At 40.1% G+C, this 23,546-nt stretch overlaps 2 protein-coding genes across 6 annotated transcripts in view; both read left to right on the top strand.

Annotated features, from left to right (window-relative positions):
• ATP10A (ATPase phospholipid transporting 10A (putative)) overlaps positions 1-22,311 on the top strand; it is a 323,794-nt gene extending 301,483 nt beyond the window's left edge. Inside the window, exon 22 of the transcript XR_014174818.1 lies at positions 22,296-22,311. The gene's annotated coding sequence lies outside the window, so the exon portion shown is untranslated. The remainder of the gene's footprint in view (positions 1-22,295) is intronic.
• The window catches only part of UBE3A (ubiquitin protein ligase E3A), a 46,866-nt gene that overhangs the window by 16,906 nt on the left and 6,414 nt on the right, over positions 1-23,546 (top strand). For all 5 annotated transcript variants that reach the window (XM_081946015.1, XM_081946014.1, XM_081946017.1 and 2 more), the window contains 4 exons: positions 172-216; positions 17,794-18,104; positions 19,717-20,978; positions 23,234-23,378. In XM_081946015.1, the coding sequence (XP_081802141.1) occupies positions 172-216; positions 17,794-18,104; positions 19,717-20,978; positions 23,234-23,378 (1,763 nt within the window). The remainder of the gene's footprint in view (positions 1-171; positions 217-17,793; positions 18,105-19,716; positions 20,979-23,233; positions 23,379-23,546) is intronic.

Genomic DNA, 23,546 nt, shown 5'->3' with positions numbered 1-23,546 from the left:
TGACCAGAGTTTGTATTTATGCTTCTCCTGGCTATAGGCATCCTTATTTGTAAGGATCTTTCCTTTGAAAACTAGGTATTAGTGAAGCATTAACATCACATAATAAAGAGCCATATCACGTTCTTCTTACCTACATGCAAAGTTGCTTAAGTTTTTATTTAAACATTTCAGATCACCAGGAGAACCTCACTCTGAAAACATTGAAACTAGCCGAATGTAAGTATAAGTAGCATTATTAAAGAATGCATTTGGTATATTGTGTGTTTAAGCCAGATGCAACATCAGGGTTGTATTATGGCAGTTTTGTAGCAGCTACCTTTAAATTGTACTTCAGAGAAATTAATTCAACACTGAAACCTTATAGGACTATATTCAACTTTATCTAATGGGGTGCTGTTTATGCAACAGAACTTTCCTTGAATTTCCTCCCACTGTCTTCTCTGTCTGTGCTCCAAAATTTATTCCAGAGAGTCCCCATGATGCTGGACAAGATTTGATAAATGGAGGAGTGGGTATAAATTCACCCTCTTCTTCTAATTGGAAAGCTTGTTTCTCCCAGCAGAAGAACAGAAATAATGCCCATAATAATTAAGGATTAGTATGGATAATAAGGATATCCAGCTTTCAGAAAGTTATATTTTCAAATACAACACCATAGTTTAGTGCTTGAGTAATATTCAATGTCCCATTGAACCCTATTAAGTAAAATTAAAGTATATAACTTATTAGGGCTTATACAAGTCCTTCTAAACAGGCGCAGATCTCCTTTTAAAGGTTCTGCACAGTCCTACAATTTATACATATTTGAAATATTTGTGTACAGTTTCCTACATCAGATTGTTTCAAAATGATGTACATGTAGTTAAATAGGCGGCCATTACAGTTACTTCATAAGTGGAATAAGATATTGATAGTCAGGCACCCACTTGGAAGCCTAACCACTGCATTTTGTAGCAGCTGCTGCTGCAATCTTTGGAATACAACAGGGATAGCTCCAGATGAAGCCTATGGTAGTTTTGGTACTGTTAATTTTCCACCTTCAAACCAGTAAAGGGAAGCTGTTTCTAAACAGCCATAGTTTCCTACTACTCATTATGTGCAACTACAATTGAGCCATGTTCTGGTTTTTAAACCATAACCTGGATATTTCTAAACTTTTGAAGCTTGAGGAACATTTTAGTAATGTCATACATAAAACTATTAACAACGCGCCCTTAAAATTAAATGAAGAAAAGATCATGGTAAACTGCATCATAAAGAAAATAGTTTTTTAAAAAATGACTGAAATTTTTTTATCCAAAAAAGAGTAACTGAAATAGAACATATTTCAGACATCCATTGCTGCACATTTAGCAGCAATATAGGTTTAGTCTTAAAAGTATAAAGTTAAATTTAAGGTGTTGTACAATTTAACCTTGATTTAACTGACTGTTTTGGGAGAAAGGGGTCCATTAAATGCCAGTGCCTCTTTAATTCATGTGTATGTAAATGATACAATTGATATTTTGTCTTCCATCAAAAGCTTCTCAATATCCAATAAAATAATGGCTGCTGGATTTTCACTATTTGTAGTTTAAAATAACTTAATTATGAACCTAATATTATCAGAAGCTTCATGGCTTAACAAATCCAGTTTATACAGATTTGTCAGAAAAACAAGCTGTAACCAACAATTAAGGTTGCTATTAAAATTATAGCATTCACATAGACTAGAAAAAAATTATATAATTGCACTACATGGTTGGATTCTTGTCAAGCTTAAGGTAAGCTCTAATAGTACCCTCATTGAAGGTAAAGCATGGGACTGTCTTTGAAAAGGATAAACCAAGCTTGTTTTGTGTATCATCAATACACTACCAAATTTTATAACCTTAATTACAATCATAGTTCCTGAGACAGAACATCTCAGCTGTTGTACAAAAGCATCTTTTTCATCATCTGCCCTTAAAAATGTATAACTACATAATTTAGAATGTATTTCAGTTGATCTAATACCTGTTTTATTTGCTAAAGTGAATCTAATAGAGAACTACATAGCTTAATTGTCTAAAAATTACTGAACTTCTCTTCCTTTTCTAAATATTGTTGCATGATAAAATGCAATAAAAATTCTATTTCAGAGCCATTGAACTTCCTAAGTTATAATTAGCAGAAATTAAAGATCAGTATCCTTCAGGAGCATGCCTAAAACATTGCCAGTACTTTAATTTTCTCATCCAGAGATTTAACTTTAAAAGTTTCTTCTTTAAGAAGCATAAATAATATGCCAATGAATAAATCCTTTGGCTGTCTCGTGCCAAAAGCAGTTTTCTGTTAGTACAAAATAATGGACTATCTCCTATTTCATTAGCTTAATAAATGGTTTATTGTTTAACTGAGATTCAGTTATAATCTATTTATATTCTAAATAGCTATCAAATAAAATCAGTTTCATTGATACATGGTTAGAAACAATAGCATGTTTTAATTTTAATGTGTCACACTTTATATACTAAAAAATGAAATTCCAGGAAAAATATATTTCCTCCATAGAATAAAAGAAAGCTAATTCATAGTGGGAATGACTGTTAGAACACTAAAAATCACATAATATTTCAAATCATAGAATATAATTTGACTCGGGTCTGGACGAATTTGATTCAGAACTCTTCTACCATAGTTTTAATAAAACCACTGACTTGGGAATACAATACAATACCATACAATACAATACAATACAATACAATACAATAGTAGAGTTGGAAGGGATCTTGGTCTTCTAGTCCAACCCCCTGCCCAGACAGGAAACTCTATACCGTTTCAGACAGATGGCTATCCAACATCTTCTTAAGGACTTCCAGTGTTGGGGCATTCACAACTTCTGGAGGCAAGCTGTTCCACTGATTAATTGTTCTAACTGTCAGGAAATTTCTCCTCAGTTCTAAGTTGCTTCTCTCCTTGATTAGTTTCCACCCATTGCTTCTTGTTCTACCCTCAGGTGCCTTGGAGAATAGTTTGACTCCCTCTTCTTTGTGGCAACCCCTGAGATATTGGAACACTGCTATCATGTCTCCCCTAATCCTTCTTTCTCTTAAGCTAAACATACCCAGTTCCTGCAACCGTTCTTCATATGTTTTAGTCTCCAGTCCCCTAATCGTCTTTGTTGCTCTTCTCTGCACTCTTTCTAGAGTCTCAATATCTTTTTTACATTGTGGCGACCAGAACTGAATGCAGTATTCCAAGTGTGGCCTTACCAAGGCATTATAAAGTGGTATTAACACTTCACGTGATCTTGATTCTATCCCTCTGTTTATGCAGCCTAGAACTGTGTTGGCTTTTTTGGCAGGTGCTGCACACTCATATTTAAATGGTTGTCCACTAGGACTCCAAGATCCCTTTCACAGTTACTACTACTGAGCAAGGTATCATCTATACTGTACCTGTGCATTCCGTTTTTGTTGCCTAAATGTAGAACCTTACTCTTTTCACCATTGAATTTCATTTTATTAGATAGTGCCCAATGTTCAAGTTTGTCAAGATCCTTCTGTATCTTAAGCCTATCTTCTGGAGTGTTGGCTATTCCTGCCAGCTTGGTGTCATCTGCAAATTTGATGAGTTCTCCATTTATTCCCTCATCCAAATCATTGATGAAGATGTTGAAGAGTACTGGGCCTAAAACAGAGCCTTGGGGTACTCCACTGCATACTTCCCTCCATGTAGATGCAGTTCCATTGAGGACTACACTTTATTTTCTTTTTCCTGCTGCTGATCAGGCACACCTAGCCTGGCCCTTCACAAGATCCTGCTGGCTGTGCCAAATCTTCCCAGAGCCCTGGGTAGCCTTGTCCAAGACATCTGGCCTTCTTACAGGGCTTCAAAACCTTCCAAAGTCTTGCAAGAAGGCAGCCTGCCATTTGGACAAGTGTGGCAGGGCCAAACTAGGCATGCCTTGGCAGCAACTGGAGGAAGAAAATGGTGAAAGTCCGTTAGGATGGCAAGGCAAGAAGAGCCAGAGGCAGTAGGTGGCAGAGGGTAGGGCAACCAAAAAGGCAGAAATGGGGGAAGATAGATGGTGGGAGATGTTGAGGAGGATGCAATCTCTTACCTTATTTAGGTTAATGACAGCAATCGCTAAGCAGTGTGGTAAAATGGCATCACTGCATCACTTAATGATAGAAATTCTGATTCCAGTTACCATAATTAACAGAGGCCTACTTACAATAATACAGTGCTTCTCAAATAGTGGGGCGGGCCCCCCAGGGGGGGCGCGAGGCTCCGTAAAGGGGGCTCAGCTCAAATTATTTTATATATTTTTGTTTTGCAGGTTAAAGTTTTTTTTAATATTGTGTTCCTTTAAATCCTGTGCTCCTTTAAATCTTTTCTGCTACAGTTAATAAAGCTATTCTTTGTTGTAAATTGATCCACATTTCTTTCTTTTTTTATTCTCTTATACGTTAATAAGGATACAGTGTTATGCAGAGGTGTACTTATAACAATTTTATAGACAAATGATACTATTTACAGTCGCGCGGGGGGGCGCGAAATGTTTTCTTCTTCCTAGGGGGGGCATGACAGAAAATAATTGAGAAGCACTGCAATAATAATACAATAGCAGAGTTGGAAGGGACCTTGGAGCTCTTCTAGTCCAACCCCCTGCCTAGGCAGGAAACCTATACCTTCTCCGGTGCACTGCTTGGAGTGTCCAAGCAGGGGTTAAATTCTGTCCCACTGCCCAAGGACTGGATTGAAAATCTTTGGCCATGCCCTCTGGCTCCTTCCATCCCCAGTTTTTCAATTCAGTCCAAAGCCCATCGGATGTATTTAACAGCCTTAGTTGACAAAAGTTCAATCACCATTTTCCTTAGCTTAGATTTTTATTGTTTTACCTTCCTTTTTTCCCAGTTAGCTAGCCTTCCTTACTGTAGCTTTGTTTGCCTTGCCCTGAGAAGCCGGATTCGCTCTGGACGGAGCGGCGCACTTCTCAGCCTCCTGGGCGGCCCGTCACCTCCACGGTGCTGCAGCTGATCTTCACCAGTGGGACTGTCCGAAGCTTCGGTGGCCCGTCCAGCATTCGGGAGGTATTTCCAGAGGCCACGCAACAAAGGATTGACCAGAAGCGGCATTTCTCTGCCGGAACCGCGCCATGTGTTCTCACTGGGCGTGGCCATCTTGGAAAGCGGTGGCCATTTTGGATGTGGTTTTTTTTCCACCAAAAAGCCAAATTGCTGCCCATTGCTGCCGGAGCTCCAGGACCCAGCGGATCCACTCCTCCCTGCAGCAGTTTCGGGCAAGTGCTTGGGTGTTCAGAGGCCTTGGCAGCTGCCATCTCCACGGCCCTTTTCCCCTGCCAGTAGCAAGTTCTATCTGCGGCCGAACAGAACTCTGCCCCTTCTCCTGACCACAACGCCTCAGCCTCTGCGAGTGTGTGGGTGGAATCAGCATCTGCCTCCAGGCCCAAGATCTCCTCAGGCTCGGCTGTCGGCAGCTTGGACAGCATGGACACAGATTCCATTGTTGAAGCTCCTGAACAAGGGCCCTGCACCGGGGTAGATAGACCCTATAATAGAAGGGCAGGCAGGGCGGCCAGGGAAGCTATAAGGGGGCTTGGCAGGCGTCCTTACTCCAGGAAAGAGTCGGCTGGACAGGATAAAGTGGATGCCAGGCGCCAAAAAGCCAGAGAGGCAATTTGAGAGGATGCAGAGGCAAACCACCATGGTGGCTCAAGTCCATCATGCGGATCCACCTCAGTCTCTGGGGAGCCAGGGCCTTTCCTAACCTGCCCCTTCCCCATCCTCCTGCAGGGGGAAACCACGGGAGTTCTCCTCAGATCAATCATATGGAGGGTCCAGGTCCCCTTCCCCTTCTATTGGTGGGGTGCAGATCTGTTTGACTGTGGGGTAGGGGATGAGGAGGAGGATTCTCCCCCTCCCCCTCCTTCTGTGCCCTGTAGGCCGCCTCAAGTTCTACTTCCAGGGCAGGGACCCACCCAATGGAAGACCAGGGACCATCTCAGCCGAAATGAGGGAAGTGATTGCTTCTGCGATATTCCAGGGCATTGCCCAGGGCCTTAAGGAATGTGCTGAAAAATCAGGCCAGGGTCACAAGAGCAAGTCTAAGACTCCCAGACCTTCCTCACCTCCACCCTCTGTGGTTAGTGCTGAATCAGTCTCGGGGGGGAGGATCTAGCTGAACGAGATCTAGTAACTGATAAGGGTCTAGTAACTGATAAGCCCGCCTTTACTGGCCTGTTCAAACCTTTCTTATTTAAGTCTATATTATATAAGGCAAAGGTCATTACTCACCAGGAGGTGATCCCCACCGTTACTCAGGAGTCTACAAACCCTGCTGACCCCAGTGGCGGGTTGTTTGATGAGACCATTCAAACTCAGGACCTGATGCCTGCGCCCAAGTTATTCAAGGACGTTGTGCAACGTCAGTGGGTTCAGCCAGGGACCTGGGTGACCCCGGGGGGTAATGACAAGCGGCTTTATGCCGTAGAGTCTGGCATGAAGATCTTCTCAAATTGCCAGAGGTTGATGCTCCGGTGGCGGCCCTGACTTCTAATTCTATTCTTCCCCCAGATCTCTTGTCAGGGCTCAAGGTGGAAGATAAGAGAACAGAAAGGGCCTGTCCTAAGACCCACCAGGCTGTGGCGTGGGCCATTAGGGCTTCCACCTCAGCCTCCTTCTTTAGCAGGGCTTCCATTGCCTGGTTACGCCAACTGCTAACCCGTATTCCCCAAGGGAATACCAAGTTCCACCAAGATATTAACAAAATAATGGCAGCAGCCGAATAAACAATGTTTGGCCGGATTGGTTAAGCAGGTCCACTCTGGACCAGCCGGAGTAGCGCCTACACCCAAACCTGTTTCGTCAACTGTGTCTCAGGTTCAGCACTCCTCTAGTCGACCTCTTCGCCACCCCGGAGAACGCCCAACTTCCCCGCTTTTACACCAGGTACAGCTCGCCTCAGGTGGAAGGGGTAGACGCGCTCAACTGCCCTTGGCCCAAGGGCCTGCTTTACGCCTTCCCACGATTACCTCTGCTTCCTCAAGTCATGAGGAAGATTCTGCTGGAACAAGCGGAACTGCTGCTGGTGGCCCCTTACTGGCCACGAAGAATTTGGGTTGCCGATCTCACCAACCTCTCGGTAAGCCAGCCTTGGAGAATTCCCCAAGAATTGGTCTCCCTCAGTCAGGAGGTCATACAACACCCAGAGCACCAATGGCTCAATCTAACTGCCTGGCACTTGAGGGGGATCTCCTAGCTCAAGCCAACTTCTTGAGGAAGGTCATTCATACCATCCAGGCGGCCGGGCGCCCTTCCACCACCAAAATCTATGGGGCCACGTGGTCTGCCTTCTCCACCTGGTGTGGCTCACATCACCTAGAGCCACTGTCTGCATCTCTCCCTCAAATACTGGACTTCCTCCAAGAGGAATTTGATAAAGGACTAGCTCCAAACATTTTATGACACCAAGTCATTGCACTAGCCACTGTAATATCTGTTGACTCTTCCCAACCGCTCAGCCGTCACCCCAGCGTACGGGCCTTCCTTAAGGGCGCATTGAACCTGCAGCCGCAGGTGATCCATCGATATCTGTCCTGGGACCTTGCTGTTGTCCTCAAGGCTCTATCAGAACCACCCTTTGACCCTCTCCGCTCTTCCATCAGGCACCTTTCCTTCAAGACAGCCTTCCTCATCACCATTATCTTGGCGAGGAGAGTGTCTGAACTGGCAGCCCTGTCAATCAGGGAGGATTTGTGCCTCATCCACAGAGACAGGATCATTCTCTAGCTGGACCCATCGTTTATCCCGAAGATCAATTCCTACTTTCACAGGGCCCAGGAGCTCGTGCTGAGCTTTTGCCTGAGGCCCTCGCATCCTAGAGAACACCACTGGCATATCCTCGACGTGCGGAGAGCATTGAAGCGGTACATCAAGCGTACATCCTCTTTCCGATGCTCGGAGGTCTTATTTGTATCATTTCAACCAGCGGCCATGGGCCGGAAGGTTTCATCTTCCACCATCAGTCGCTGGCTCAAGGCTTGTATTTCCCTCGCCTACGAATACCAGGGTAGGTCTACACCTCCCAGACTGACAGCGCACTTGACCCAAAGTGCAGCGACTACCATGGCCTGGGCTACCCAGGCCTCGATTGAGGAGATCTGCAAAGCCGCGACCTGGGCGATGCCATCCTTATTTGTTAGGCACTACAAACTGGACAAATATGCCTCTGCGGATGCTGCCTTCAGGAGACGTGTCTTGCAGATCGTGGTTTCTGCCGAATCTTGATGTGGATTGTGGACCTCATTGGAGGCACCCGCCCTAGTGACATTTTGTTTGGGCATCTCCCTTGCTTGGACACTCCAAGCAGTGCACCGGAGAATGACCATTGGCTTACCTGAAGGGTCATTCTCGGTACACTGCAGGAGTGTCCAACCCCACACGGGGGTATTATTTCCAGGATGTCCTGCTTTTCCATGTGAGGATGCTTTGCCTGACGGACATCCGTCTCAGATGGACCATGCCTTCATTGAAAAACTGAGCATGGAAGGAGCCAGAGGGTGTGGCCAAAGATTTTCAATCCAGTCCTTGGGCAGTGGGACAGAATTTAACCCTTGCTTGGACACTCCTGCAGTGCACCAAGAACGACCCTTCAGGTAAGCCAATGGTCAGTTTCAGACAAATGGCTATCCAACATCTTCTTAAAGACTTCCAGTGTTGGGACATTCACAACTTCACAAGAGGGAAGCTCTTCCACTGATTAATTGTTCTAACTGTCAGGAAATTTCTCCTCAGTTCTAAGTTCCTTCTGTCCTTGATTAGTTTCCACCCATTGCTTCTTGTTCTACACTCAGGTGCCCTGGAGAATAGTTTGACTCCCTCTTCTTTGTGGTAACCCCTGAGATATTGGAACATTGCTATCATGTCTCCCCTAGTCCTTCTTTTCATTAATCTTGGCATTTGGCATTTTTATTGTTTCCAAGCACCTGGGATAGGTAGATGTTGTTTGATGGTGTTAAAGAATATAAGCTCTTCCAAGTAAAGATGTCTTTTGCAATTGACTGGTGGTGATTTTGTCTTTATTGTTATATGCACAAAATGTGAAATTATAGCTGCCAGTTCTTTAGCTTTTGTTGGCCTTTCTGCACATCCTGTTCTTCTCAAGAACTTGGGATGTTGCAATATATCACCGTAATTTACTGTATGTGCAGACCCAAGCAATGTGGCATTTTGTAATTGTCAGAAGGAAATTTTGTCAATGCACATATTTTCCAAGTGCCATTCAAGATTTTTTGGGTATGGTACCTGTTGTTGATGATTTAATCTTAAATTTGATTCTGACTTTACAGTTCAAGTCCTTTATAGGTTCAAAACTTTACAGTTCAAGTCCTAGCTAAGTACCCTTTAAGAGCTGTTAAGGTAACATCTGAGTAGATAGGCAGTTCCAGTAAGATATTTTTTTTTGTTGCAAAGTCAGAATATTCAGATCTAGTAAGTTGGATCTGATAAATTTCCATGTATCGTTGCACATTTGTCAATGCCATTGTATTTCAGTGTCTCTGCTAAACTCCTCCGTGCTTTTGAGCAGTGAGTTCAATTCAGCTTTTGTTTTTCCAGTGAATTTTAAATCATCCATGTAGAGCAAGTGGGAAATTTTCAAACCCTGTTTAGCCAATTCATAGCCACAGTTTGTCTTGTTCAAAATGCTTGTTAGTGGCTCCATTGAAGGTACAAATAACAGAGGTGACAATGAGGCAACTTGGAAGATTCCTTGTTTGATTTCAACTTCACCAAGTTCTTCTCCACAGGCCATCAACTTAGTTTGCCATAGCTTCATGCAAGTCTTCAGGAATTTCTGGATGTTGCCGCTAATTCCAAAAATGTCTAAGCATTTCTCAATCCAGCTGTGTGGAACAGAATCAGAATGCTTTCTCATAACCAATCCAAGCCACGAATAAATTTGTTTGCCTTTTCTTTGAATTCTTCAAAACCAGTTTATCAATTATCAGTTCGTCTTTGGTTCCTCTTGAATTTTTGCAGCACCCTTTCTGTTCTACAGGCAGCAAATCTTGTTTTCCAATTTATTTTTTCCAAAATCCATACATTTGATTTGCAATAATGCCTGTAAATAATGTGTATGTTGTTGGCAGGCAAGTTATTGGCCTGTAATTTTCAGGTTTATTTCCCTTTTCTTTATACTTTTGAATCAAAAAGTTCTTCCAATTGTTAGCTTTCTGGTGTTTCCAGAATCTGATTCATCTGGTTTGCTAATCTTGCATGCAAACCTGTTAATAATTTCAACCAGAAACCATGCAGCTCATCTAAACCATGGGCACATCAGTTCTTGACCTTCTTTGCTTGATTTTGCACCATTTCTGTTGTTATATGAACATCTCCCATTCTAGTCGCTTTTACAGTGCTTTCAACCTGCTTGACCATTTTTGCATTCCCATTGTGCTTTTTGTTCTTTTTCCACAAGGTCTTCCAAAATTTTAGGGTATTTTCTTTATTAGGTTTTTCACTTGTGGTAGCATCATGTATTGTAAAATGTGTTGCATGTTATTTCATTTACATACATCTTTCCAAACCAAGCTTTCTACAAGCTTTGTTAAACTTAGGTAAACATTTGCCAATGTTTAGAAAGGGACTGCATCGCTTTGTTGTTCCATCCTAAAACTACATAAAGAAGACACTTCATATACCCAAGGTACATTTTCAAAAGGCAAGTGGACTTCTTGGTTTTTTTTTCTAGGAAAACATTTTGTTTCTCATCCAAAAAGTTTCTTCAGTTCAGTTCTGATTTCAGCTTCTTGAATGAGAAGCAAACATAACCCCAAATTACTGTATTAAAATGTTTGTTTTCAACACTAGATTGTCAGTTACTTTATTGCTTTTTTTCTTTCTGATATTCAGATAAGCAAGATTTACTTCATTAGTTATTTCAAACTATAATGTTAAATTGATTTTCAGTCTCATAATTTTATCTCATCTTGTATTGCCTCTATCATAATTTCTCTTGAAACAAAATAAATATTTTAGTTGTTCATAGTACAAAGAAGACGAGGGCAATGTTTTGTGCTAATTTACCCATTTGGAATATTAATGACTACTAGTCATTAAACATCTTTTAGATCACATGCTGGTAAAATTGCTTTCATTTTCTGTCTTTAGATTACTCTCTACCATCACGAGTTCATTTGGTTTCTGTTACTGGCCTGCTTAGATTTTAGAAACTCTGTGATTTTTTTCCCTCAGAACCCAGGACCCAGAGGCATTTTGGGACTTAGACTCGATGCTAAAGAATGCCACTTTGAGAGGAATTTAGAATCCAGTAAAGATTTCCAAGGTGGCTGAAACGTAGGAGCCTGTATGAAATGAAAAATGAGCTTTGGTTCAAACCTGATACAAACCATTGTGTGCTGTTCCTTTTGAGTTGGTTGTGATTTGACAGAAATGAAACCCCAAATATTCTGATCATTCCAGGTTTTAGCCAAACAAAATATGAAGGAATGATAGTGAATTTTCATGACAAGTAGGGCAAAATAGGCATATGCTTCCTAACCACAGCTGACCCTTCCTCGTCGGCATGGTCTGTGCATCAGTTCTTTTGCCTCCTCATTCTTCCTAGACCCCTCCAGGCCTTATTTCCCTATTGTCACTACCATTGCTGATGTCTTCACGGGCTATTCCTTGGCTTTGTCTTTTCCCCATTTCCTGCCTTATATCACCATAGGAACACATCACAGCATCACAGGAGCATATGCCATGAATGCAGGCATGAATCACCTAAAAACAGCTATTCTGTGCATGAAATGGCTCATTCACAAAATGTTTTATACATCGTAGCATCACATCAACTTGTGTCAGAAGCACCGAGGTGCTTCCAGGTTGCAGAGACTTCATCTTTGCCCAGGGAACACCCATTGGAGGGCTCCTTTAATGTCCCTTGCAGGAGCTGGAGTAAAGGACAGGAGCCCATCCCGTTCCTTGGAAGGACTTGGATCTCAAAGGCTACTTGTCAATCCAGCATCCTAACTATGCGAACCACTGTACTTCTTACATCCTAACATAAAATGACATATCCCAGTAAATCCTTAAAATGAATCCAAGTTTAGAAATCAAGAAAGGAAACCAAGAAATAAATACTGCTTCAATATCACCAAAAATAAAGTTCATTAAAGATATTTGTTAGTTTGTTTGTTTATGGCATCTGAAGGTGAACAAAGAAGGTGGTCTACAAATATGATCAAGCTTTACAAAACCCAGTTTAATGTAGTGGATAAAGTACTGGGTTACAAACTGGGAGATTGAGTTCTACCGTAGTTCCTACCCCCTACTTAGGCACAAAGCCAGCTCTATGACCTTGGGCCAGTTACTTATAGCCCTAGGAAAGACCCTGTGTCAGATCTCTGAAATCTTTCCAAGAAAAGTGCAGGGTCCAGGAAGTTGCTAGGAGTCAGTGACTTGAAGGGGTGTGCACACATACAAACACATTTCATAAGTGTGACTAGGCCATAGTAGAAAAAAGAAAAACATGTAGGTGTATCTCATATATACGTAAAAGAGAAATCACCCCTAGTAAAACCTGAACAGAAGACCTCAGATTTGATCCAGATTTTTGCAGAAAGTCTAAATTCTTTACCTGAATGAATTCCAAATTCCAGCTTTGCCTTTGAATTCTGTCTGGAAACAAACTTAACTGTAATATTGTTATTGTAAAATGATACCTGTTTGCCCTTAGAGCTGCAACCATAATAGCAAAAATTAATATAAAATAAACAAAGCTAACCAAATTCTCTGTGACTTAGATTGTTTCCTTGCTTATGTTATTTTGTTTTCATTTTTTGTTTTCGTTCTATGTTATTCTGCTATTTCAATATTTTTATACTTTATGTAAACTGTCATGATTGAGGCAGAAAGCATAAAAATAGTATAAATAAATAAATCTATCCAAGAACTGTAACTGATCTAAATCCAATTTAATTCTTTGTTTTTTGGGGGAAATCTATAGTCTCAATGCCACAAAAAATTGTGAAAGGTCTTGCCAGTCTTAAAGATTGATGATTCTCTTTTTTATTTACCATATCAACTTACGGCATGCTATAAATTACCTAATATTCTTCTTTAGTATTTCCTCGCATGTAAAATCTCATTGTATAAAGCTCTGCATGAAGTTGTTCTGAAATATTTCTTTAGTCAATGAAACTGATTTGAAAGTATTACCGTGTTTCCCCGAAAATAAGACAAGGTCTTATTTTCTTTTGACCCCTGAAAAAGTGCTTGGCCTTATTTTTGAGGAGGTCTTATTGTTTTTGAGGTGCCGGAGGCAGTGAGCGTGGTCACCTCTTGGCTGCTGCTGTTGCAATATTTTCTGGGGAGGGCTTACTTTAGCGCATGCGCTCAAAAGCCCGATTGGGCTTATTATCCAGGGAGGTCTTATTTGGGGGGAAACAGGGTAATATATTTTGCATATTGAGAAATTATTTTTTATAAATATTTGAACCTCTCCTGTTTAAGGGATTTACAATTCTTTTCTTCTTGAAAGTTGAATTGGATCAATCTAAATCAGTGGTAGTCAACCTGGTCCCTACCGCTCACTAGTGGGCGTTCCAGCTTTCATGGGGGGGCAGTAGGGGTTTGCTGTAACTCTGCTTTATAAATTTTATAACGTAAAGTTACTTCCCTACTTTATAAATCACCATTACTGTGGAACCAGTGGGCGGTTAGAAAATTTTACTACTAAAAGAGATACAAAAGTGGGCGGTAGGTATAAAAAGGTTGACTACCCCTGATCTAAATAGTATTTTTGTTTTATTTAAGAAATGTGTCTAATTATAGGCAAAATTTAAAACTTTCTCCCCTGCATAGTATCCTATTAAGCTGAGGTAGTAACATACTAGCTAAGAAAAGCCCACCAGAATCTTCTATAGTTATTTGATTAAGGTAAAAAAGCTACTTAAAACAAAGCATTTTAATTATTCTTGTATCCCAGTCCCTCAATACCAATCTTGCTACATACTAACCTCTCTGTCATTTTAAGTAAAATACAGTACTAAAAATCTGAATATACATCAGACAGTTGTCTTTACATACTCCTACTGTCCCTAGCTTCATCCCCCCCCCCCCAATCTCCTGCCAGTATCTTTATCCTGGGACAAGCAGCTGCATTAATGCATTTGGGGGAGTACCAAGTGATCACGTATATCACGAGAGGATTAGTCCTTATATCCAACAATTACTTATACTCTTAAAATCAAATGTTCCTTAGTTAATATTGTATATGACTGGGGAATATTTAAATTGCTTTTAAAGGCGTAAGTCTGCTTCTTGTCTACTTTAATTTAAAATTAAATTTAAATTCAAAATGAGTAGTTTAGAGGTTTTAAGAAGCCACAATTACAAAGCAGTATCAAAACCATGTTTTGATGGTCATTTACAAGGTATAAGGTTAGTTTACTGTGATTACATTTGTTAATTGACAGTCAGATTGGTCTAATGCAGGGGTGTCAAACTCAGTTCCATTGAGGGCTGCATCAGGTTTGTGTTTGACCTCGGGGGGAGGGCATGGCCAGCTTGATATCACTCATCAAGGCTCCATTTTGGGCTCCAACAGCCTCCTGCAGCCCTCTGCCAGTGAAAACAGAGCTCAGGAGCGCTGCACGCCCCCCCCCCCCCCCACCGAACTCCATTTTCACTAGCAAAGGATTGCAGGAAGCTGTCGCAGCCTAAAACGAAGCCCATGAGGGCTGCACGCCCTCTCTTGTTCTTTGCCAAATATGCAAATTATTATAAAATTAAAATTAATGTACTGCTTTTACAGAGTCTTGCATAGTTGAATCAGTAGATTTTAAATCACAACCATGTACTAATATGTTTGTTTGTTTATTTATCATACATACTGTGCATCTCTTTATAATGGATTAAGTCCAGGTATTGCACAAATGGGAGATTCCTTCTGCTTATGGAAATGAATTTAGTTCAGTAGAATCTGTCGTTCAGATAATTAGTTGCTAAAAAGAGAGCACTTTTAGTTCGTTCCCCCTCTCTGCTTGCAGCTCCCAGTTACCTCCATGTTGTTCCAGCAGATTTTTGAAAGCCTAAAAGGGTTGCTGTGGAAAGAAGGGATCCCTTTTCTGCCTGCAGCAGTTTGCAGATTTTTTTTTCCTTGTGCTACTATGGATCTAATTTCTTGTATCTCAGACAATGTTTGAACAGGGCTTCTTTTTTAAGTTTTATTCTGAACTTAGAACAGAAGAGATACTTGGAACTTTCTACTGCAATCTTTTAAGTGTTTTGTTAGAACAAAGACTGCTAGAACAAATGTTAAAAATCTTTCCAGTGTTCTGACATGGAGAATAATGGGGATGGAAAACACACTTCTTTATTGTTCATCCTAGACCACTAAAGTAAATTCCTGACTGCTAACTCTCACCCAACCTACAGACATTTGTCCAAGACAATGTATGTTTATGCAAAATTAATATCCTCATAGCAAGCAGTGACAGTAAATGCTAAGTGGGGTGGGTAGGTTGAGTTTTGTTTTTATTTTTTTTGGTATGCAGACCTGCACAAAAAGTCCACAAGTTTGAGTCCACTACTTTGTCAGGCCCAAAACCAAGAATGACGTGGGTTTTTTTGCCAGCTGAGTTCTTTATTGTTTTTACACCAATAGACAAAATCTTGCCAGACTCAAGATTCTACTGTCCACATCTACAATATACCCTATGAACTATTAGGGAGGGACTGTCTATCCTCTTTCTCTCATACACAATATTCGCACTGAGTTGTCTCTTACTTCTCTGGAATGCACTCCTTCCCTTCTGGGAATCCACCTCTTTACTACATTCCATTACAGCAATGTTTCTCAATCTTGGCAACTTGAAGATGTCTGGACTTCAACTCCCAGAATTCCCCAGCCAGCGAATGCTGGCTGGGGAATTCTGGGAGTTGAAGTCCAGACATCTTCAAGTTGCCAAGATTGAGAAACACTGCATTACAGTAATGAAGCAGCAATAATTGAGTCACCTCGGCATAGCCCATTACAATAGTAAAATTATGCATACGGGCTTGAGGCTTCTTTATAATGTAAATGTGTAGTGTGCACTTGTATTTAACAACATGACAGCTCAGCACCATAGCAAGCTTATGTACAATGCACACATACGGTAAATGGTGAGCAAGAGTTATCTTTTATGCAATTTTAGATTACTTCAAATTCTTTTTACCTGACCCCAGGCTGCACTCTACATTACTTTAATGAGTGGCCAAGAATAATAATTACAAATATTAAGGTAGAAGAACTATTGCCTTGGTAGGAAATAGTTAACAATGAATCTAAATGTTCAGGTCCGGCTGCGATTTCCAATTTATGCCAGAGTAAGAGGCTTCATCCACAGACAGCAGAAATCAAACTTGTGCCTGCTGTTTTAGTGGTAAATGCATTCTTCAAATTTCCATGGATTGAAACCAGGAGTGGGCACATAACTAAGATCAATTGGAAGGGGTCGCATGAGAAACTGAAACAGTTGTGGGCGGTTTAACCAATAGGGCTGTGAAGGTGAATAGGCACACATGTAAGGTACGCATGCACCTAGATAAATTGGGGAAGGAATAGTAATTGCCTTCAAAGTAAAAGCAACGCAGTTGTATTGTGCACATTATTTATATTCTATTTTTAATTTCCAATTGATGTAACGTCAACCGGACGGGGACAACCAAAGGACTGGATTGTGACCTGGAGCTGGTAAAATGCCTAGGTCTGGCTTAGAATATTTTTGTAAACCAATTATGGGGAAATGGAACATTGGAGAAACAACATATAGAACAAAATATGTCAGTTTTATCCTGAGCTTGATCATAACTCCAGAAAAGGAATTGACTATGCCTGTTACTTTTTTATATATATATACCTTATACAGGTAATCCTCGACTTGCAATAGTTCATTTAATGACTGTCCGAAGTTACAACCTCACTGTAAAATGCCTTATGACCATTTTTCACGCTTAACGACCATTAAAGCAACCCCATGGTCAGGTGATCAAAATTGGCAACTGACTCATATTTATGATGGTTGCAGGGTTGCCTGATTCCCTTGTGTGACCTTCTGACAAGCAAAGTCAATGGGGAAACCCAGATTCATTTAACAACCGTGTTACTAATTTAACAGCTGCAGTGATTCACTTAATTGTGGCAAGAACGGTCATAAAATCAGACAGAATTAACTTAACAATTATCTCACTTTGCAACATTAATTTTGGGCTCAATTGTACCAAGGATATGTGTTGTTCTCTGCCTAGAGGTTGCACTTAACTTGCACTGATTGATGGATCGAATTTCTGTCCAGCCTATCTGTTTTTCAATAGTCAAGGCAGCTTGCAGAAATAAACTGCTATGAACTGATTCCAAAAAGAAATATTTCATTTCATTTTTACATGGTTTTAACTAAAATTCCATACGATGAAGACCGTTAACTTTCCTGTCATGGTGCTTAGGCCTTAGTTTAAGGATTTCTTTCTTGGATTTTTGTTGTTGAAATGAATTGAAAGTTAATGTTTAATTAAGCTTTGGCTAAGAAATACTGCTTTCTTAAACACTTCATTTTTAAAAAAAAATTAGATCAAGTTATACAAAATAAAACATAAAATTTCATTTTATTTTATTTAATAGATGCATCTTATAAGTCTAGATCTCTTAAACTGAGAGAGATTACTTGAGAGCTTTACTAATCTGCTTTGCTGACCAATTGAATGAGGTTGTATATGCAAGCCATACTAATCCGTGTACTTACTGTTTGAATGTTTGGTACAGGAAGCGAGCAGCTGCAAAGCATCTAATAGAACGCTATTACCATCAGTTAACTGAGGGTTGTGGAAATGAAGCCTGCACGAATGAATTTTGTGCTTCCTGTCCAACTTTTCTGCGTATGGATAACAATGCAGCAGCCATTAAAGCCCTCGACCTTTATAAGATTAATGCGAAACTCTGTGATCCTCATCCCTCCAAGAAAGGAACAAGCTCGGTTTACTTAGAAAATAATTCCAAAGGTGCCCACAACAACGCCTGCTCTGACAGAAAAATGAACAAGAAGGAAATGCAAGGTCCAAGAGATGACTTTAAAGGTAAGCATTACAGAATGTTCAGCAAGGATGCAACATTGGATACGACTTTGTACAGTCTGCATTGTATCAGACAACAGAGCAACTTATTATCCCGAGTATATATCGTAATACAGATAGTCCTCACTCGATGATCATTCATTCAGCAACTGTTCGACATTGCAATGGCGCTGAACAAAGGAACTCACAACCTCCATTCAAATCTGTGGATTCTGCAGTCACATGATTATGATCTGGATGCTTGGCGATGGATGTGTTTGCACTTATGACAGGTCACCAGGTATCCTGTGATCATGTGATCACCATTTGTAATCTTTCTTGCGGCTTTCCCAGAAAGTCAACAGGGAAGATCACAACCAGAGATGGTATTCAGCCGGTTCAGACTGGCTTGCCTGAACCAGTAGTGGAAATCATGGGTGGGCCTGCTCCGGCTCCAAAATGTCCTATGCCTTGTTTTCAAGCCATGCGCATGCGTGCTAGCTACACGCAGAATCAAAGTGCATGTGCGGGCGGGGTGCAAGTGCAGCGAGCGAGCGTGCAGTCACATTTGAAAACCAGTAGGGAAAGTAAGTGAATGCCACCCCTGGTCACAGCATACTGCCATTTATAGGCTTGCTGAAAAAAAACTGTCCGGAAATCCAAGATTGGCTTTCTGGATAAACCTTTTTCAGCCAGCCTCTTTAAGTCCAAAAAGGCTACTTAACAGACTCCAGTCTCCAGCAAATATTGGTTTTGCTGCCTCTTTGAGAGCAAAAGCATTGCTTGACAGACTCGGGTCCCTTCATTAGCATTTTTGCTCTTAAAAGTAGCTTGGGGGAGAAATTCCATTTTCATCCAGCCTTTTTTGAGAACAAAAATACTGTCCTCTGGAGAAACTTCGCCCCAAACAGGGTAGAATGTTTCTGGCAAATAGCATTTTTGCTGTCAAGGAGGCTGAATAAGAATGGAGGGTTTTTTACCCAGCTTCTTTGAGAGCAAAAGCACAGCCTAACGGATTGATTTCATCCTGTATAGCAGTGTTTCTCAAACTTGGCGACTTTAAGTCCTGTGGACTTCAACTCCCAGAATTCCCCAGCCAGCTGCTGGCTGGGGGATTCTGGGAGTTGAAGTCCACAGGACTTAAAGTCGCCAAGTTTGAGAAACACTGCTGTATAGGATGAAGTCTGGCCAGCGGGCAGAAGAACTGTAGCGCTAGGTTGAAGAAGATAGTATTACGAAGAAAGTCAGGATGCAGTTCTAAAGTTGGGTCAGATCACATGCCAACGCACTCTACAATCACCACAATTAATTACCATAATTTCCGGCTCAATTATAATCATAAATCAAAAATTACATGTAACTGGAAACTAACCATTAGAGATGTTGATTATGTTTTTTATGTTAACAAAAAAAAACCCCACCTCTCACTCTGGCATAATAGTTTGTAAAGGGTGAACTTAATTAACAGATGTAAGGTATAGAGTTTTTGTAAGTAGGAATATAAGTTGTGTGTTCTGATTGCAGAAACTGTTAATTGCTGCTGAAAGTTGTAAATAGCCATTCTTTTTATGCCTTTTATGTAAATGTATTTAACTTGACTTCAATAATACTTTTGGTTCTGTTTTTAAATATCTAGATGTGACTTTTTTAACAGAAGAAAAAGTATATGAAATTCTTGAACTATGTAGAGAAAAAGAAGACTATTCTCCCTTAATCCGTGTCGTTGGGAGAGTATTTTCTAGTGCTGAGGCCTTGGTACAGAGTTTTCGAAAAGCCAAGCAGCATACTAAGGAAGAATTGAAGTCTTTACAAGGAAAAGATGAAGATAAAGATGAAGATGAAAAAGAAAAGGCTGCATGTTCTTCTGCCATGGAAGAAGATTTAGTTGCACCATCATCATCATCCTCGTCGTCATCAAGAATGGGTGACAGTGCACAGGGGGATAACAACCTGCAAAAATTAGGCCCAGATGAAGTATCTGTAGATATCGATGCAATCAGACGGGTCTACAATAGATTACTTTCTAATGAAAAGATAGAAACTGCCTTTTTAAATGCACTTGTGTACTTGTCACCCAATGTTGAATGTGACTTGACTTACCATAATGTGTACTCTCGAGATCCTAACTATCTCAACTTGTTTATTATTGTTATGGAAAATGGTAATCTTCATAGTCCTGAGTACCTGGAAATGGCACTACCGTTGTTTTGCAAAGCAATGAGTAAGCTACCCCTTGCAGCTCAAGCAAAATTGGTCAGACTGTGGTCAAAGTACAGCGCAGACCAGATTCGACGAATGATGGAAACTTTTCAGCAGCTTATAACCTACAAAGTCATAAGCAATGAATTCAATAGTCGTAACTTAGTGAATGATGATGATGCAATTGTTGCTGCTTCAAAGTGCTTAAAAATGGTTTACTATGCAAATGTAGTCGGAGGAGATATAGACACAGATCACAATGAAGAGGAGGATGAAGAGCCTATCCCAGAATCTAGTGAATTAACTCTACAAGAACTCCTGGGTGAGGAAAGAAGAAATAAAAAAGGACCTCGGGTAGACCCTCTGGAAACTGAACTTGGCGTAAAAACTATAGATTGCCGAAAGCCACTTATCCTCTTCGAAGAGTTTATCAATGAACCACTGAATGATGTTCTAGAAATGGACAAAGATTATACATTTTTCAAGGTAGAAACAGAAAATAAATTCTCCTTTATGACATGCCCCTTTATACTGAATGCCGTTACCAAGAACCTGGGATTGTATTATGACAACAGAATCCGTATGTACAGTGAACGTCGTATAACTGTCCTTTACAGTTTAGTTCAAGGCCAGCAGTTAAACCCATATTTGCGACTCAAAGTCAGACGTGATCACATCATAGATGATGCGCTTGTTCGGGTGAGTGACTTGATATATAAAACATCTATTGCTGTTTAAAAAAAATAGGAGCCTTAATGTTTTGTTAATATTCTTTGGGGTCTTCTGGACATATTCAAAATGTACCTTAAAAATTATTTACACACTAGATCTGACCAAAGAACAAAAGTTTTGGTGCGGTAGAATAAAAACCATTCCATAATCTGCTTGGTTTCTTTAAGTATAAAACAGTATTCAAATTTAACTGGAAAAAAATGTTGATAGCTTTTCTTTGATGAAGACCAAAGCAATTAGCTATGAACGTTTCTAGAGTATTTTGTTTCAGTTTTCATTCCAAATATAATTATTCAAACAAAATTTAAACATTTTGAAGTTAACTTTACAAGGATGAAATAATTGCACTACATGCATTTTTTTTGAAAGATAAGTTTGGAATATATACAATAGTAGCTATGGATTAACATATCATGATAACCCCATCATATTGATGTATCCATGGACAACGATACAAAGAGTAAAAAGAAGAAGAAGAAAACACTACTATCTTTGTTTTAATATGGATCTGAAAAGCAGATTTTTTGGAAAATGTATTTTTTAGTTCAGGAAGTTATTGTCCTTTTTTTCAGTGTTTTTTTCCCCAGCTATTGCCTTTTTTATATTGAGTAAGTGCTATAGTTTTGTTAAGTCATGAATATTTCCAGTTAATAGCTCTGATGGAGTCCTTAAATTTTAATTGTTTAAGTACATGATATTTGACTTAGCTGATTTTCCTTTGTTAATTAATTCCTATATGTTTAAAAAACATTTTTTTCCATTTTGCAATGCAGTAATACAGTTAATTCTCTGAAAATATGGATTTAATAGGTTAAAACATAAATTGCTGATACTGTGTTAAGCAATTGCTTGTTTAACCTTAACTTAGGCTAAATTGTTTAGGGTCACATATTATGTTGATCCACATCTAAGTCATATCTAGCTATTAGTCATTAGAATATGTTGAAATCAAGATTCTCAAGAGAATTCCTTTTCCCAGGGAAAACTTTACATTCCTTTCAAATGGTGCATTCGTGGAAAAGGAGAAAGACACCAATAGTAGAATATGCAAAACAAAAGAAGTATTTGCTTATTGGTATTTTAATACATGATTGGTCCCAGATGCTTCAGACTAATTGGGTATATCCTGAAATTCATTGTGTTTCTTGCAGCTTATAGGTAATCCTCGATTTACAACACTTCATTTAGTGATGGTTCAAATTACAACAGCAAAATGTGACTTATGACTCTTTTTCACAGTTACAACTTTTACAGCATCCCCATGATCATGTGACCAAAATTCAGATGATTGGCAACTGGTTCATATTTATGACCAGTGCTGTGCCCCAATGTCATCTGATCATCTTTTGCAACCTTATGACAATCAAAGTCAATGGGGAAACCAGATTCACTTAACAACTGGGTTACTAACTTACCAAGCACAGCAATTCACTTACCAATCGTGGCAAGAAAAGTAATAAAATGGGGCATAAAAAGTTCAGGAAAGGATTACACGTACTTTCCTGAACTACTCCTCAGCCCAGAGTGAATCATTGAGTAGGGGGATGAGGGGGAAAAGGTCATTCTGTACATTGGAGACTTTCATGGTGGTAATGAATGCAGAAATCAATCAATCCCTCTCCCTCCCTCCCTCCCTCCCCCCCTCTCTCTCTCCCTCTGAGAGGGCACAGTGGAAAAGTACAGAAGACTGCAATGCTAGGACTCTCTTTAAGGGAAGTTAGTTGCAGCTGACAGAAGATGCAGACTCTTGAAAGCTAACCCCAGAGTGAAGATTAGTGCAAATAGTGATACCACAATTCGATTCTTACTCTTTGGCAGTTATCTGAAAAACAATTTACAAAGCAACTTACTATTTTATATGTCCTTGTTCCACACCAACCTCACTGAAAGGTCACCCATGTGGTGTATTTCTACCATGCTTCTAACCCTTAGGTTTCAACCCAGTTAATTTAATTGCATGCTTCTCAACAAGGTAAGCCAAAAACAGGTTCCTTGCATATCCCTTCCCTTGTAAATTCATTATGACCCTATTCTCTGTGGCAGAGTAAAAGTATATTATAAAAACCCCTTGTAGCTATTCCCCCAAAATGAAGTCACAATGTTCTCAGTATGGACTTTAAAAAGATGTTTTTAAGCTTTGGCATTGTATCTTTTGATGATTTTAAAATTACATGCATGTTCAATGATATGCACTTACTGAAAGATTATTTCTCACCCTGTAGTTAGAAATGATTGCAATGGAAAATCCAGCTGATTTGAAAAAGCAGTTGTATGTAGAATTCGAAGGAGAACAAGGGGTTGATGAAGGAGGAGTTTCCAAAGAATTTTTTCAACTAGTTGTAGAAGAAATCTTCAACCCCGATATTGGTAAGTAAGTAATTTTCATGGTTAGTGTGTGGTTAATTGCACTCCTCACTATTTTTTCACTGCATGTTCTGTGATTAAAGTATTGTGCCAAGACTGAGGATGCCCAACCTCAAGTTCATCCCCTCTCATGGAAATTTGCTGGATGAGGGCTACGCTCACCAGCCCAAC

This window comes from Natrix helvetica (assembly GCF_964273705.1).
Source record: "Natrix helvetica genome assembly, chromosome: 3".
NCBI lineage: Eukaryota > Metazoa > Chordata > Lepidosauria > Squamata > Natricidae > Natrix > Natrix helvetica.
The sequence above is the reverse complement of the archived record's forward strand: the minus strand, read 5'-3'. Positions and strand labels throughout refer to the sequence as shown.